This window comes from Fusarium sambucinum, chromosome III, assembly GCF_050947815.1.
Source record: "Fusarium sambucinum isolate potato_lamoka chromosome III, whole genome shotgun sequence".
In the NCBI taxonomy this organism is placed as follows: domain Eukaryota; kingdom Fungi; phylum Ascomycota; class Sordariomycetes; order Hypocreales; family Nectriaceae; genus Fusarium; species Fusarium sambucinum.
In genome coordinates this window covers 590,175-605,670 of record NC_139292.1, presented here as the reverse complement: position 1 = coordinate 605,670, position 15,496 = coordinate 590,175, and the positions used below count along the sequence as shown (strand labels likewise).

General features: G+C 32.4%; 4 protein-coding genes across 4 annotated transcripts; all 4 read left to right on the top strand.

Moving 5' to 3' along the window:
* Positions 1 to 121: 121 nt before the first annotated feature.
* On the top strand, positions 122 to 2,947 carry FSST1_010390 (uncharacterized protein; the record flags this gene model as incomplete). Its single annotated transcript, XM_083233416.1, has 1 exon — positions 122 to 2,947. The coding sequence occupies one exon, from the start codon at positions 122 to 124 to the stop codon at positions 2,945 to 2,947; it is 2,826 nt and encodes a 941-aa protein (XP_083080086.1).
* A 1,716-nt stretch (positions 2,948 to 4,663) lies between these two features.
* FSST1_010389 (uncharacterized protein) lies at positions 4,664 to 5,125 on the top strand (the record flags this gene model as incomplete). The annotated part of the gene is made up of 1 exon (XM_083233415.1): positions 4,664 to 5,125. One exon carries the CDS (start codon positions 4,664 to 4,666, stop codon positions 5,123 to 5,125), a length of 462 nt encoding a protein of 153 aa, XP_083080085.1.
* Positions 5,126 to 5,392: 267 nt separating this feature from the next.
* FSST1_010388 (uncharacterized protein) lies at positions 5,393 to 6,481 on the top strand (the record flags this gene model as incomplete). The annotated part of the gene is made up of 1 exon (XM_083233414.1): positions 5,393 to 6,481. The coding sequence occupies one exon, from the start codon at positions 5,393 to 5,395 to the stop codon at positions 6,479 to 6,481; it is 1,089 nt and encodes a 362-aa protein (XP_083080084.1).
* A 6,874-nt stretch (positions 6,482 to 13,355) lies between these two features.
* Positions 13,356 to 14,117, top strand: FSST1_010387 (uncharacterized protein; the record flags this gene model as incomplete). Its single annotated transcript, XM_083233413.1, has 1 exon — positions 13,356 to 14,117. The coding sequence occupies one exon, from the start codon at positions 13,356 to 13,358 to the stop codon at positions 14,115 to 14,117; it is 762 nt and encodes a 253-aa protein (XP_083080083.1).
* Between the last annotated feature and the right edge of the window lie 1,379 nt (positions 14,118 to 15,496).

Sequence of the window (15,496 nt, the reverse complement as noted above, 5' to 3'; positions counted from 1 at the left end):
CCTTTGTAGAATTAGGGGTCCAAGACATCCTCATAAACAGCCGATATGCCGTTCCCAGTGCCCACGTTTCTCGATTTTCTCGCCACATCGTTCAACGCCTGTACCGGCTACTACACTCGTTATGCGTTCCGTCTTTGCTTTAACGGCCTTGGCTATCTTGGGCAACTTCGATGTTGCCCTCGCCGGCCCATGCAAGCCTCATGTTACCTCCGCAACAGGAACGACAACCGCCCCAGCGACGTCCGAGACAAAGGGACCCCTCGTAGTCAAGAACGTCATTGGTAACGGAAACTTTGCCGTCAGAGACCCGACCAACCCAAGCAACATCCCCAGCTACACCGTCGAAGGCGATGGCCAAATTGTTGAGAACAAGGGCTATACCGGCGACAACAGCAAAGAAAAGGGCTGTGTCGAGATGAAAGCATCGAACCAATCTCCTAGCCGCAAGCGAGCCATTGGCAACATCGTCAGTATCTCTCAGCAGCTCGACTCCCTCGACACCAAGAAGAAGTACACCATTCGGTTCTTCTATGCTGTCATCACCGCTAGCAGTATTAATGTCTGCACGCTTAGCGCTTCCATTGCTGGCCATGTCTTCTACACGTCAACGATTCTGAGCATTGGAGCTGCCATGGACTGGAACACTGTTCTTGAACAAACCGATGTTCCCAACACTGAGGGTGCTTTCTCCATTGCAGTGAACTGCGCGGTTGGTGGGATTGCAGGTATCTACGTTGACTCCATCTTTATGTCCAACCAGGTTACTCCTGAGACGATCGATGATGTTGCGATTGGCTTTGGCAATGAAGGTAGTGCCGCTACTACAAGTGCTTCACTGGTCGTATCTACCGCAGCGGAGGGATCAAGCAGTGCTGCAAACACCGATAGACCATCAACAGAGACCGAGCCTTCCACCGAGTCTCAGGTCTTCACTTCGGATGCTGCGCACCCGACATCTGGCTCCTTCACCAACTCCGATGTCAACACTCTCAGTCCATCAACTGAGTCTGAGCCTCAGACTCAAAGTTCTGCTGAGACTCAGACCAACGTGCATACAGCTGGAGTATCAACTGCATCCGAGCCTGCCACTCAGGGCCCATCAACTGCCTCTCAGCCTGCTACCCAAGGCCCATCGACCGCCTCTGAGCCTGTCTCTCATAACCCATCAACTGAGTCAGAGAGTCATGTTCCCACTCTTACTTTGAACCCTGCCACAGCAAGTTATCTGTCCACTGCCAGTTCTCTACCAACTGGCTCACGCGTCTGCCCCGTTGGAGCCCCACCTCCCGGCTACTGCACACCCATCAAGCCAGAAGTAACACAGCTAGTGTCCCTACCCGGCATCCCACAAGAGTCAGAGAACGAACGACCTACCGCCCCTCGAGCCTGCTGGGCATTTGGTAGAGCAAAGTCTGGTACATGGGGTCGCACAACAGAAAGCAACCCTCGACAAAAGTCCATTGAAGACTGTGCCCTGCTATGCAAGAAAGAAGGTTCTGCTTGCAAGGCTTTTGCATGGGATAACTCTAACCAACCCAGTTCCTGCCGGTTCCTGTCTGATACACTTGGCATGGCTGGTATCAATCTTAATGCGCAGTATTCTTTGATGTGGAATGACTTTGATTGCTTCGAGTGTCAGGATTGTGATATTAGGAATCCAGCGGATGTCGAGACAACTTCTGTTGCGCCATCAACAGCCCCTATTCCGGACATCACCACCTCTGCTACTCCCTCCATCGCAACCGCCTGCCCTCACTGTCATCTACGGAGCTCTCCATCTTCAGACCTTGTTTGCGAGAAGATCGGTAACCTTGGCTCTGTTGATCTCCAGCCTTATGCCAACAACGACTTTGACAAGGCTACCATGCAGACAACCTCAGAACAGTGCGCGACCATCTGTTTCACACTCAAGGATTGCTCTGCCTCGGCCTATGATTACGCGCGAAAGAGGTGTATCTTTACCGACACCGCTCTTGCGAGCAGCGAGTTCCAAGAGGCTCAAGACCAAAACCCCTTTGCTTACGTTCTCCCATGGAGTTCCAAGGGTTGCTGGTCTTGCTCTAATGACTGTTCAGCCAAGGATGAAACTACGAGCCAAGCTCCCAGTACTGCACAACAGACCGTCGAGCAGACTACAATGACCCCAACTCGCACTGAGCCTCTTACAACTTTCATTTCGTCTTACGCCCCAACCACCACCTATTCATCCATGCCTGAATGCACGCTCGCCCTATCCGATGGATGCCAATTTGATCAAAATAACTACGAGTACTCTCAGTGCAACAAAGCCGGAACCATGAGAAAGAGTTTCACACTTAAAGATGGTGAATATGCCTGGCAACTACTCAACATCAACATGTATCAGAACTGTCCAGCTATGTGCAATCAGATGGGTGGCCGCTGCAAGGCTTCCGCCTGGGATCAAAACCTCCAACAATGTGTCTTCTCTTCCAACTCAGTCTTTAGCTCCTCATTCACCCCCGGTAATGATGACGGTTCACTAGACTGGAGTGACCAGAGTTGCTACCTCTGTTTCTGCCACGACTTCGAACGTGATGACTATTCCGCGTCACTACGAACTTCACTACCCACTGCGACTTGCGCTCCTAGTATCACAAGCGAGGATGCCGTTTGTGAGCTCAGACAGGTTGATGATGGTAATGTGGTTTGTCAGCATACAGGTTACTTCCCTTGGGGTTGGGACGAGGCGCCTTCCAAGTTTCCTCATCAAGATTCTGAGGAGCGATGTGCGGCTCTTTGTAACTCGAACCCCGATTGTATGTCATCTGGTTGGTCTGAGGAGTATGGTAAATGTGCACTGGCAGGGTTCCAACTGAAGGGTATCCAGTGGCAGCAGTTTGGTAGTACAATGTTGAGCTGGAGTGATAAGGGCTGTTGGGATTGTTCTGACTGTATCAAGAGTCAGAAGTGGCGCAATTATAATTAGTGTACTGTTGTTAGATTAGTGGTGAAAGGACCTCGCCATTAGATAATGGTAATATTGCTTTAATTTATTGTGATCAATATTATTGTCTGGCAAGCCTCTGGTATACTGACAGCTGCTGGATGAGACCCCGGCTATAACGTACGGAGATAATTCTGACGATTAGATAGCTGATAAGATAACGCGGGCCTAGCTACTCCGAGCGAGGATGCTGTCGTCAGTTGCCATCATCTCGTTCACAGCTAGAAATCCCTACGTTTTAGATAGGAAAACAAGGCTTACTGACAACTTTCGCCCATATGCTAAATTAAATGTAATGAGGTGGCTATCACGAATAGATTTGCTGGAGTATCAAGCCTTAAATTCTAATTTTTGAGAAACAATCGACTGAGCCCTGGAGTCGCTCTGGTGAATCATCAATTTTGAGAACGTCGGAGTGAAAACAGTCTCTATTTTTCATCTCATAACAATGTTTAAACAACGCCATATATTTGCATCAAAGAAATTTGAAAGTAATGACAAAGTAATTACAATTCAGTTAGGAAAAGTAATTTGTTTTTATTACTAATTCTTAGGCAGTAAACAAATGTGTATTGGAAATAAACGTATTCTACCCGGGACTTATTTCTAGACGCAATCACGTAATCATAAACGTGAGGCCCTTCACAGCTAACACTGACAGAATACTAATCCCTCATACAATTACCCATGATAAGTCTCCCTACCATCTCTTTGCAAAAGTGACTAAACGTGAGACAAAGCAGTCTAGAATCTCGTTATTTTAAAGTGGCTAGCTGACGAAAAGCCTCCAATTGGAATGTGATTTCAGATACTGCTCTTGGTCACATTAAACATGTGATGGATGTGCATACATGCAGCCCGCCACTTCTGAAGAGGCGGCAATGGCTTGATATATGTTTCTGTCGATAGCATGTGACAAGCCATTTCTGATGCGAAGTCTTCAATTTCAGTGCAAGCATTCGGCATGATAATATATGGCGGAAAAACTGTGATAAAATGCTGACTGGGTAGAAACTTAATTACTGTCTTCTGTCTTCTGGCTACCTCTCTATTTTATTGATGAAGTCTAAAAAGCTGTCGAAAAGAGATCTCGCGTATATAGTTCTGCAGCCATCCAATAGACTCTTCACTAATCATTAAAATGGTCAGACATTTATTCCATATTAGAAAAGATAGCCGATGTTCTGGTCCAAGATATCAGCTGTTGACTCATTGCCACAAGACAGTCTAGATTCTTTAGGACCCAGCTGAAAACCGCAACTAACTAGCTTGCATACAACTGGGCCCATTATTGGCCACCTTTGACGAATCATATTTAGTCTCCGTAACGCAATGGCCGTTTCCAGTTGAGCATAGATACTGTATGAGCCTGTAAAAGTTGCTAGCACTGACATGCCTAAGCTGACTTGTTAGCCAATAGGAATGTTGACTTGGCGATTGGGAGCTTTCAGCAAATGTCACAAGCCATAGAGATCAGCTATCATAAACCAATACAGACTATTGGATTTTATCCCATTATGGATACATAATAACTAATCCCCTTGCTTCTAACTTTGTATCGCGGAAACGATAAATAAGAGAGTAGTTCCCACAAACTGAGGTAGAATTTCTCAAGATCAAGCAGCACTTTCACCAAGCACTCAAATCCTCTTGATATCTTTGTTTCTTATTCCATCTCTTCAACAAAACCAATCCATCATGACTGCATCACTCCACTCAATCACAGGCGATTGGCAGCCAAGTTCAAGCACTAATACAATCTTTTACGAACTCGGTGACAATACTGGTAGACTGCATGTCTACGACGGTTCTGACCCAAAACCCCTTATTTGGGATGCCGCATCAGGATCCACTGTCCCTTTCACCTGCCCACTTCAGTCTCAGATCAATTTCATCGTCTGGATCACTTTCGAAGAAAGTGCACCTGATGGTCTTTACATGGCTTGCAATAACTATGGTCTAATTAACAAAGAGAGTTATGTGAGCATTTTCAAGAATGACCGAAAGTTGGTGGGATTTCCTTTTTCAACCGGGTTCCAGTATGCCAGCGGTCAGACTCCATGGTGTTTCAACGATGAACTGAGGTTCAACGTCCATTCTCCAGCAGCGGGCTGGTCGACAGCATCGGGCACAGCACAGCTCGAAGTTTACGCTATCTAACCGATACAGCCTCAATTCTTTCTGAAAGAGGGCATTCCAATTGACCTTTTGAGACTGTTCATCCCCAATGTAACCACTGGTTCAATTGCGAAGCTGCAGACTGAGCAGGATTGGATCAGTTGGGTTACTAATGTCTGCCATGGCAGGCAAGACCCCAAGGCAGTACCCGGACAACTTCGCCCCAACTCCACTCAACATTAGCTTCGATACAATGTCTGGGATGGACAGTTTTCTTTCATTGACCAGAGTGGTGGATTATTCTCACTGATGGGCTGGCTGAACACATACAAGGATCACCAAAACGATTCTACAAAGACCTTAAGACTTGTCAACTGCTTCGACCAAGCTGCCATCGTCGAAACTGCCCTCAGCCTTGGCCTCTCAAACACTCGTCTACACTGGGAGGTTGTGGCACCGTTCGGATATATCAATGAAGACCTTACTGGCTGGGGTACTACCAACAGTCCATTCTTCGAAGGCGATAAACAAAACATACAATTCAAAAACGTTGCGGATCCCATGCGAACTCCATTCCGATCTCATGTTTTCATCACCATATCAGCCACTGACAACTATGTTCAGAGTGCGTCCATGGTGGTGGACGCATGTGCTGGACCAGTTGCGGGTGATCTGACCTACACTGAGTATCTACAAGACAAGGCTCTCCAAAACGGGATCCAGCTTTTGCTCAATGGTCGCCACGTGGATCCAAAAATATGGGATGGAGTTACATCGACGATGGGTGAACAAGAGGGTAATACTCTCAACTACAAGCTTGAACACTACCACGGAGATACGACTGTTTCTGTGCCTACGGTGGTTTCAAATCTCAGCACAGCATTCGCGGGCAGTCCCTCGGTATCGAACGCTTTCAATGCTCAGAATGTTATCAATGCAATCTTAGATCCCATTTTGTCAAACACCGACAAAAGTTCTGGTATTGTCTTGGATCCCCAGTCAGATATCGACACTATTCTCAACGATTCCACTATTCTCCCAGTTGCTTCCACCACTAGGGTTAGTGTGGCAGGACAAGTAGTAGGCGACACCCCGGCCTTTATCTCTTTTCAGATTTCGGTATTCTCTGGCGGTCTCGCCGATGCTGTGGGCGGACTGAAGACGAGATTCGCGGCTTTTACCCTGCCCACAAAATGGGAGAAGGAGAGTTTGATCAACTTCAAGGAAAAGCAGACTCAGGCCATGGGTGACTCACGCGCTACGATATTTGGAACCTATCACTTGGATTTGTTCCTCTACAAGAATATCGTGGTCGAGATCGCTGGCAATTCCAATCCCACGTCAGAGGCTCTGCCAGGATGGACAAAGGCTTTGTGGGCGGAGTTGACAAAATATTAGACATTGTGTATGCAGATACAGATGCTAATAAACAGAACCAATTTCTTGCTAACTAGAATGGGCTGTGATCTGAAGAGTGACATACAAAATCATTTCACGTTTCCATAGCTCGAAAAATTAGTACTATGGAGCTTGGGGGGGAATAAAACGTCGGACGCCAGACGCCTAAATTCGCCCTACAAGCGTCCGACATCTTATTTTCCCCAGACCAGAGTCCAGCCTTGATTCGCTGTACTGGAGTCCTACATTGTTTTTTTCGTTTGTTTTCGCTATAATTTCCCAGATTTTCAACTAAACATCTTAGCCCCTGATGTGGCTAAACATGTTAAGGTTAAAGATTAAATATAATAGATAGTATATAGATAGTCTAATCTATTAGTTATATATATATAGCTTAGAGAGATATATCCTATCTAGAGTTAAATCTTTATCCTTATATTAATTAATCTTATTACTTTATATTAATAGGTTATAAGCCTAGATAGTAGGTTATATAATTATTCTTACTTATTAACTATTATTTACCTTTTAAAATTTAAGTCTTATAATTTATTTTTTACTATATTAATAATCCTTATTAATAATTATAATTAATTGCTAAAATAATTATAATAAAATAACTATAGACTTATTTAGAAAGTATTTTTATTTAATAAATTAAGAAATTCCTTAAAGCTAAAATAAATTTACTATTAAATAATTTAAGATATTAATTAATTAGTAAACTTAGAAATAAAGGGATATAAATATAACTTATATTTATATAAAATATTAAAAAAACCTTTTTTTTTTTAATATTTATATAAAAAGAATTTCCTATTTTTAACTATTAAAATAAAGAGGATTATACCTTTTAACCTAGAGATAAATAAAACCTATATATAGATATTACCTATATTATTACTTATCCTTTTAAATTTAGTAGTATTTAAAAATACTTTTTTTATTATAAGCTTAATAAATTTATTTAAATTTACTATAAAGTCTTTTTCTTTAAATATAAAACTTAAAAATATAATATTAATAGATTTAATTATATTAATATAATATACCTTATTAAATTTAAATAAAGAAAATAATAATTTAATAATAATTACTATAAATCTTTAATAATATATCTTCTAAGGAATATAATCTTAGTTATTTTATTTAAATTAATAAATTAAAGTCTTTAAATTAAATTATTAAATAAATAAAAGAAATTAAAGATTATTTTATTATAATAAAATATAAAGACCTTTTAACTTATAATAAGGTTTAGTTATTTTTAACTATAATTATTATAAAATAAAACTAGGAAATCTTAAATATATAAAATAAAATATAAAAAAGTAAATAAAAAAAAGTAATTATAGCTATTAAGAATTAATTAAGCTATAATTATAAGAATATAATTAAAAAAAGTATTATAAAAAATAAAATAGTTAAGAAAATTATTAAAATTATTTAAAATTATTTGTATTTAAAAGTAAATACTTATTTTTAATAACTTAATTAAAAATATTAAGAACTCTATTTTAAGAATTATATTAATATTATATATTTTATAAATAAACTTTAAAAAGCTAAAATTATATTACTAGAATTAAATAAAAGCTATATTATTAAATACCTTTAGTTTATTAATAAATTCTTAATTAAATTAAAGTTAATTTACTTTATCTTTTTAATCTTATTTTATTAAAACTATAATATACTTCTAGAGAAAAATATAAATAGGGTTATTATTAAATAACTAGTATTATTTAATAATATAATTATAAAGGTAAAATAAAAAGAATAAATAATAAAGTAATAAAATAATTAATAAATTACTATAAGTATACGAAATAATCTGATAAAATTAAAAGATAAACCTAGGGATAATATTAAGAATAAATTAATATATTTAATTTATAATTAAATAGGATATAATACTAAAGATTATTAGAAAATATACTTATATTTAAAAAGAAAGTTTTATATTAATTAAAATAAGAAAAATAAATACTTAAAGACTAAGAATTAATAGGATTACTTTAATAATAGCTATATTATAATAGTTATAATAAATAAGATCTTTAAATAGGGAATAGGATTTATAGTATTTAATAATATATTATTATTAGCTAAACTATTATAAACTATATAAATACTTTAAAAAATTTATATTTTTAATAATAATATATTTTTATATATATTCTATTAATTATTAAAATTTAGCTATTTTAAACCTTATTATAAAAACTTAATTAATAAAATTATAAATATAAAAGTTATATTAAAAGGTATTAATATATATAAGATTAATATATAAGTAAGTAAAATAATTATCCTATAATAATTTCTCCTTATTTTAAATATATATATAAATTTAATATTAATTTTTATATTTAAAATTAAAAGAGTATTTATTATATTTAAATATAAAAAAGTAATTATTACTTAATAAGAATAAATAGTAATAATAGCTATTTAAAAGAATAGGATTTATATTATTAATAAGAAAGAATAAAAAATAAAAATAGCTTTTATTTTATTTAAAATATAAGATTTAAACTTAAGAATTTAATATAATAAATTAAGATATTTTAAAGAAAGAAATATTAAGAAATTATAGAAATAATTTATAGGATTTTAATTAATAATATTAAAATTAAAGTATAATAGCTATAGTTTTAAGAAAATAAAAGAAATCCTTTATATTAATAATATTAAGAAAAGTATAAAACTATTTAAAAGTCTTTATATAAATATAGCTAATTTATTTCTAATTAAAGAAATAAATAAGTATAAATATTAGGCCTTTTTTATTAATAATTATATTATAATATTATAAATTTCTTATTAAAAGAAAAATTAAAAATAAAAAGTATTTTTTAAAAATTAATTTAATTAAAAGAGATAATTATAAAATAACTTAGATTTTTATATTTTAATAAAAAAAAAGAATATATTATATTTATTTTAATAATATTATAAGAACCTAGGTATTAAGATATTATATATAGTAATAGAATAATATTAATAAAATAGCCTTATTAAAGTTAAGAATTATATTATTTTAAAGAAATTAAATCTAATTATAATCTTATTAAGACTGCTATTAAAATAATAGCTATTTATTTTATATACTTATAATTATATTAAAAACTTAAGTCTTATAATTAAAAAGAATAAAACTCTTTAAGAAATTTAAATTAGTAAAAAGCTAGATTTAAGATATCTTTAAATTATTAAAAGTAAAAAGTATATATTTATCCTTTTAATATAATAAAAAAAAATAGAAAAAAACATAAAACCTTATAAACTCTTAGAATATTAAGGATTATAGAATTATATCTTATTAAAAGATAATAATTAAGTCTTTATTATAAATAATATAATTTTTAATAAAACTTTTATTAAGAAAAAAAAGATTAAAAAAAATAATTAAAATATATAAAATATCTAGCTTAAATATAAATTAAATATTTCTAAGTTATTTAAGGATATTTATATAACTATAATATAATAAGTAAAATAATTATAATAAAGTTTAATTAGTTTAAACTTTACTTAAGCTATTTAATCTTAATATAAGATATTCTTATATATAATATTAAAAAATAATATATTAATAGATTATTATTTAATACTATTAAATAATAAAGTTATTTATAACTTAATTATTATTATTTCTCTTTTCTAGTTAAAGAAATAAAATAATATTATAATAAATATTAAGGTTTAAACTTATAGCTAAATTATTAAGTTTAAATAATAGATTTTTACTTATTAGCCTTATAATAATATATATTTTTATAATATATAATTTTAAACTTAAGATATATAAATAAGCTATAAAAAGTAATAAATAAAATAAGTAAAAGAAAGTAATAAATAAAGAAATATCTTTAATTAAAAATAATAATATATAGTATTTTATATATTTACTATAGAATATATTTCTTTTATAAGAAAAATAAGTCTTTAAGATTAAATAAAAAGTAAATAAATAAATTATTAAATATAAAAGATATTTTATTATCTAAGGCTTTAAGTAATAGAAAAGTATTAATTATTATAAAATATTTATATTAATTATAAAATTAATAAGCTATAAAGTAATATTTATAATTATAGCTATAATAAACTATTATATTAAATAAATAAATATAAAAATTATATTTTTATATAAAAAGATTAATAAAGATATATAAATATAATAATTAAAAGGGTTTAATAATAATTTAAAATAAGTATATAAATTAAATAAGGTATTATATAATCTTAAATAATCCCTAAGAATTTAATATTAAATATTATTAAAATATTTAATTAAATTAAGTTTTAAATTAATATATATTAATATTAAAATATTTATTAAAGACTTAATATATATTACTATTTATATAAATAACTTATTAATTATTAAATTAAATATAAATAAAATTAAAATAATTAAAATATAATTATTTTAATAATTTTAAATAATTAACCTTAGACTATATTATTATTACCTAGGAATTATAATTAAAAAAGATTATATAAGAAAAAGATTATATTTTAGCTAGAAAATATATATTAAAAAGGTACTTTATAACCTTAGAATAAAAGATTATTATACTATTAAAATATTAATATCTTTAGATATAAAGTTTAAAGGAATAAAATTAAATTATTTAGCCTTAAATAAGACTAAGAATTAATATATAAGAGTAATTAATTTATTAATATATATAATATTAAAAATAAGACTAGATATTATATATATAGTTTTATTATTTAATTATTACCTTAAAAACTTAATAGAAAAATATATTATTAAAGTAAAATAAGTTTTATATTATCTTAAGGGAATAAAAAACTATATTTTAATATTTAAAGGATAATTAAAAAACCTCTTAAAATATTATAATATAGATTAAAGAATAGACCTAGATATAAGAAAATTAACTATAGAATATATTTTTTAACTTAAAAGTAATATTATTAATTAATATTTAAAATATTAAATAATAATTATATTATTAATATATAAAGCTAAACTTATAGCCTAGATATATATAATAAAAAAAATAATATAGCTATAAAAGCTACTATAAGATTTAATCTTTAAGTTAAAAAAATAATTTAATTTAATTATAATTATTATCTTTAAAGATAATTAAAAAGCTATTATACTTATAAAGAATTTATAATATTATAAAAGAATAAAATATATAGTAATTAGAGAATATTATTATAAAAAATAGATAAAAATAAAAGATATTAAATTTATATATATATTAATATATAAATAAGTAGCTAATAAATTAATAAAAGGACTTTTTATTTAAAAGTTTAAAAAATTTAAATAAGCCCTAGGAGTTATAATAGACTTAAAAATATAAATTTAAAACTAATAGAAATAAATTAATAAGATAACTGCTTAAATAATATAGAATTTTCTTAAGGCTTTTTACTTAAGAAGGTATTTTACTATTATTTAAGTTTTTTACTTTATTATTAAGATAATTATTTATATCTTTAAGACTTTTAATTATTTTATAAAGAAATAAAATAGCTTAAATAGTAAATATCTAATAATTTAATAATATTATAAGGCTATAAGGCTATACTTTTAAATAAGCTTTTAATAAAACTCTATATTAAAATAAAGCTATATAAAATAATAAGATAATAATAAATACTTTCTTTTTCTTTATATAATAAAACTATTAATAAAGAAAGGTAAGAATAATGATAAAAAAGTAAATTATTTTACCTTTAATATTTAATATATTAAATTAACCTAGATTATAATTATAATATTAATATTATATTATTATACTATTTAACCTTATAACTATAGCTTTATAGCTAAGTAATATATAAAGTAATTTTATTATATATATAATAAGATTATTAAGGTATTATATATTAGCCTAGCCTTATTTTAAGATTTATATAACCTTATAATAATAAAGTTAAAATATATCTCTATAGGCTAAAAACCTTTAATTAAAGATAATATAATATTAGCTATATTTAGCTATAAGGTCTTATAATTCCTTAGTATTTTTATTCTTTAAAGGGATTTATAATAAATTTAATAAAAAAGGTAATAGCTTTATATATTATATTATAAGATTAAGAAAAAGAATACCTTTATAATAAGAAAGACTATATTTTATAATATAATAAATTAATATAAGCTATAGTTAATAAAACTAGGGATACTTATTTAAACTATTAAAGATAAGTATAAGTATTTTAAGTAATAGGAAACTCTATTTAAGTTAAAGTTAAAGAAAGAAATTTATATATATAGTTAAGAGTTTAATATAAAGTTAAAATATTAAAGTAAAATAAATTTATTTAATACTATAGTTAATTAAATTAAATTATATAATTAGACCTCTTATTATATTATATAATTATCTTAATCCTTATATAATTATACTATTAATAATTTTAATAAAGACTAAGATAGTTATAAAATTAAAAAGATAAGACTATATTATATATATAACCTTAAATTAAGTAAGAATATTAAGGTTAAAGATTAAATATAATAAATAGTATATAAATAGTCTAATCTATTAGTTATATATATATAGCTTAAAGGAATATATCCTATCTAGAGTTAAATCTTTATCCTTATATTAATTAATCTCATTACCTTATATTAATAGAATAACCCTATTAACCGCCAGCGCAATTCGAAGAAGCTAAGTAAATAGTTACCACTAGTTCTATACACTATTTATTAGGTTAAAAACAAGCAAATAACGAATATTCAGGGGAAATAGTCACTCAATATAGGGTAGATAAACTAATATCCCACTACGTTTCTCTCTCCTCTGAGTTTTTCTTTCATTCACTCGTTTTCATTATCTTGACTGTCACTCGTTTATACCAGTCCCTTACTATGTTGTCTTCCGACGTTATCCGTGCTTTTGCACTCTTTGCTGCTGCTGCAAATGCAGGCCCTTGCCGCCCAACTACCACTTCACCAGGCACCACCATCGAAGCTACTTCGACCGCAACTGTCATTGATAGCACCATTGAACTCTCATCTACCATTGTCGAGAGTGCCACAGAGACTGAGACAACTGATGTTCCCACCACCACTGCTGTCGTCGAGGAACCTACATCTACTACTGCCGCTGAAGAAGAACCTACCACTACCACGGTTGTCATTGAAGGATCTACTACCACGGAGGCCTCAAGCACCACCACCACCGCTGCTGGGACTGAGCCCGTGCCTTGTTCCACTGATGACGACTGTCTCGCCGACCTTGACATGTGCTTGGACGGTTTATTAAACAAGTGCATTTGCGTCGACGCCGTTTGCACCATCCCAACTGTCATTGAACAACCTACCACAACCACGGCTATCATTGAAGGATCTACCACCACTGAAGCCCCAAGCACCACCACCACCGCTGCAGGGTCTATGGACCTTCCCTGTAGTGACAATGAAGACTGCACCGCCTACCCTGACTTGTGCTTGGACGGTTTATTGAACATCTGCACTTGCGGTAACGGGGTTTGTGCTCCTGAGAGTGGGAGTGGAAGCGTTGAATGCAGTTCCAGTGATGACTGTGCTAACAATGACCCTGATTTGTGCTTGGACGGTTTGTTGAACCTCTGCGTTTGTATCAATGGTGTTTGCGCCAGGGGAGATTGAGTTAATCCAGTCATTTATGCCAGGGTTAACCTTATCTGAAGCCATAACTAGCAACTTGAACAAGACCCGGCACTGAGTAGCTGATGCTGCGTCAAGGTTGGGAGACCCCGTATTATATGTTGAATTCTTTTGGCAATGTGCTATACTTTGTATATATTCTTTCGCCCACACGTTATGTTAAAGAGGTCTGGTGGTTTTAATAGCTCTATGATTTGAAGACCATACACAATCTTGAGTGCCTGAACCCTTCACTGATGTTTGGAAATGTCAATTGAATGTCAGTAATCACATAAGCTTCAATGTGTTTGTCCAAAACCTGGAAGAAATTCGGATGGGTCTCTGTCTTCTTTTGTATCTTCCAAAGTCCCAGAGTCCCAAAGTACCAGAGGATATTCGACGTCGGAAACTGTACGATGTAGGTTCCGTCGGTTGATATTTGTCTCGTGTGTTAATGTTCAGGGTTCAGAAAGTAGCCGCGTTTCGGCGTTCGGCTTTTCCGAGACCCGTTTTTGAGCTAGAGACGTGGTACTGGGGATTCGGAATAAAACGCGGGGCTTGTTAACGCTAATACAGTCGTGTCGTGGTGTGGGAGATTTACAGGCCAAGTTTAGTAACGATGTGGAAGTTCAAACCTATGACAGTACTCTAGGCCCGGTATACACGTCCCAAAGGTATCGATCATATAGGAAACAACTTTTGTATTTGACGAAACGGGGTTGAAGTAAATAACAAAGGTAGCGCGTCAGCCACCAACTTCAACACTATACTTTCCACTGCCAACAACCCACGTACGCAGGGGTTCGCTCCAATGACTATTGAAAGTCGTGATATCCAAGTCAATGGATATGCCCTTTGTCTCACCGAGTGATAGATCAACCTTGGTAAATTCCTTCAACTTTCTGGATGGCCTCCATTCAGCGGTCTCTTGTGGTGGGCAAATGTACACTTGCACCACATCCTTGCCCATAGCCCTAAGAGGTTGATGGTGGCATCTTCTGATGTTTCGATAAGAAAAAGTTGGTCAAACCCAGCTTTGAAGTAAGATTCTCCAATACCTTTCTGACCTTTATCTGTATTGATGATGTTTGGGGATACTGATGAATCTGATCCCATCCCTTGGGTACTAAAGGTAGCGCCTCTAACCCTAGGAAGATCCTAACTCATGGTTGCATGGGAAAATACTTTCTGTCAAGTGTGGTCTAGCACGAACCAAGCCGGGAAGTGCCTTGTACCACTACGGCGAATCCGCAATTACCCCGAGTATCAAATAACTTACGATGCTTCCTTGATTATTTACCTCTTGGCCTAGCGTCATATTCATGCTGCATCAATGGTACAGCGGTACTCGGCCAATTTAACTTTAATCAATTTCTCCGATT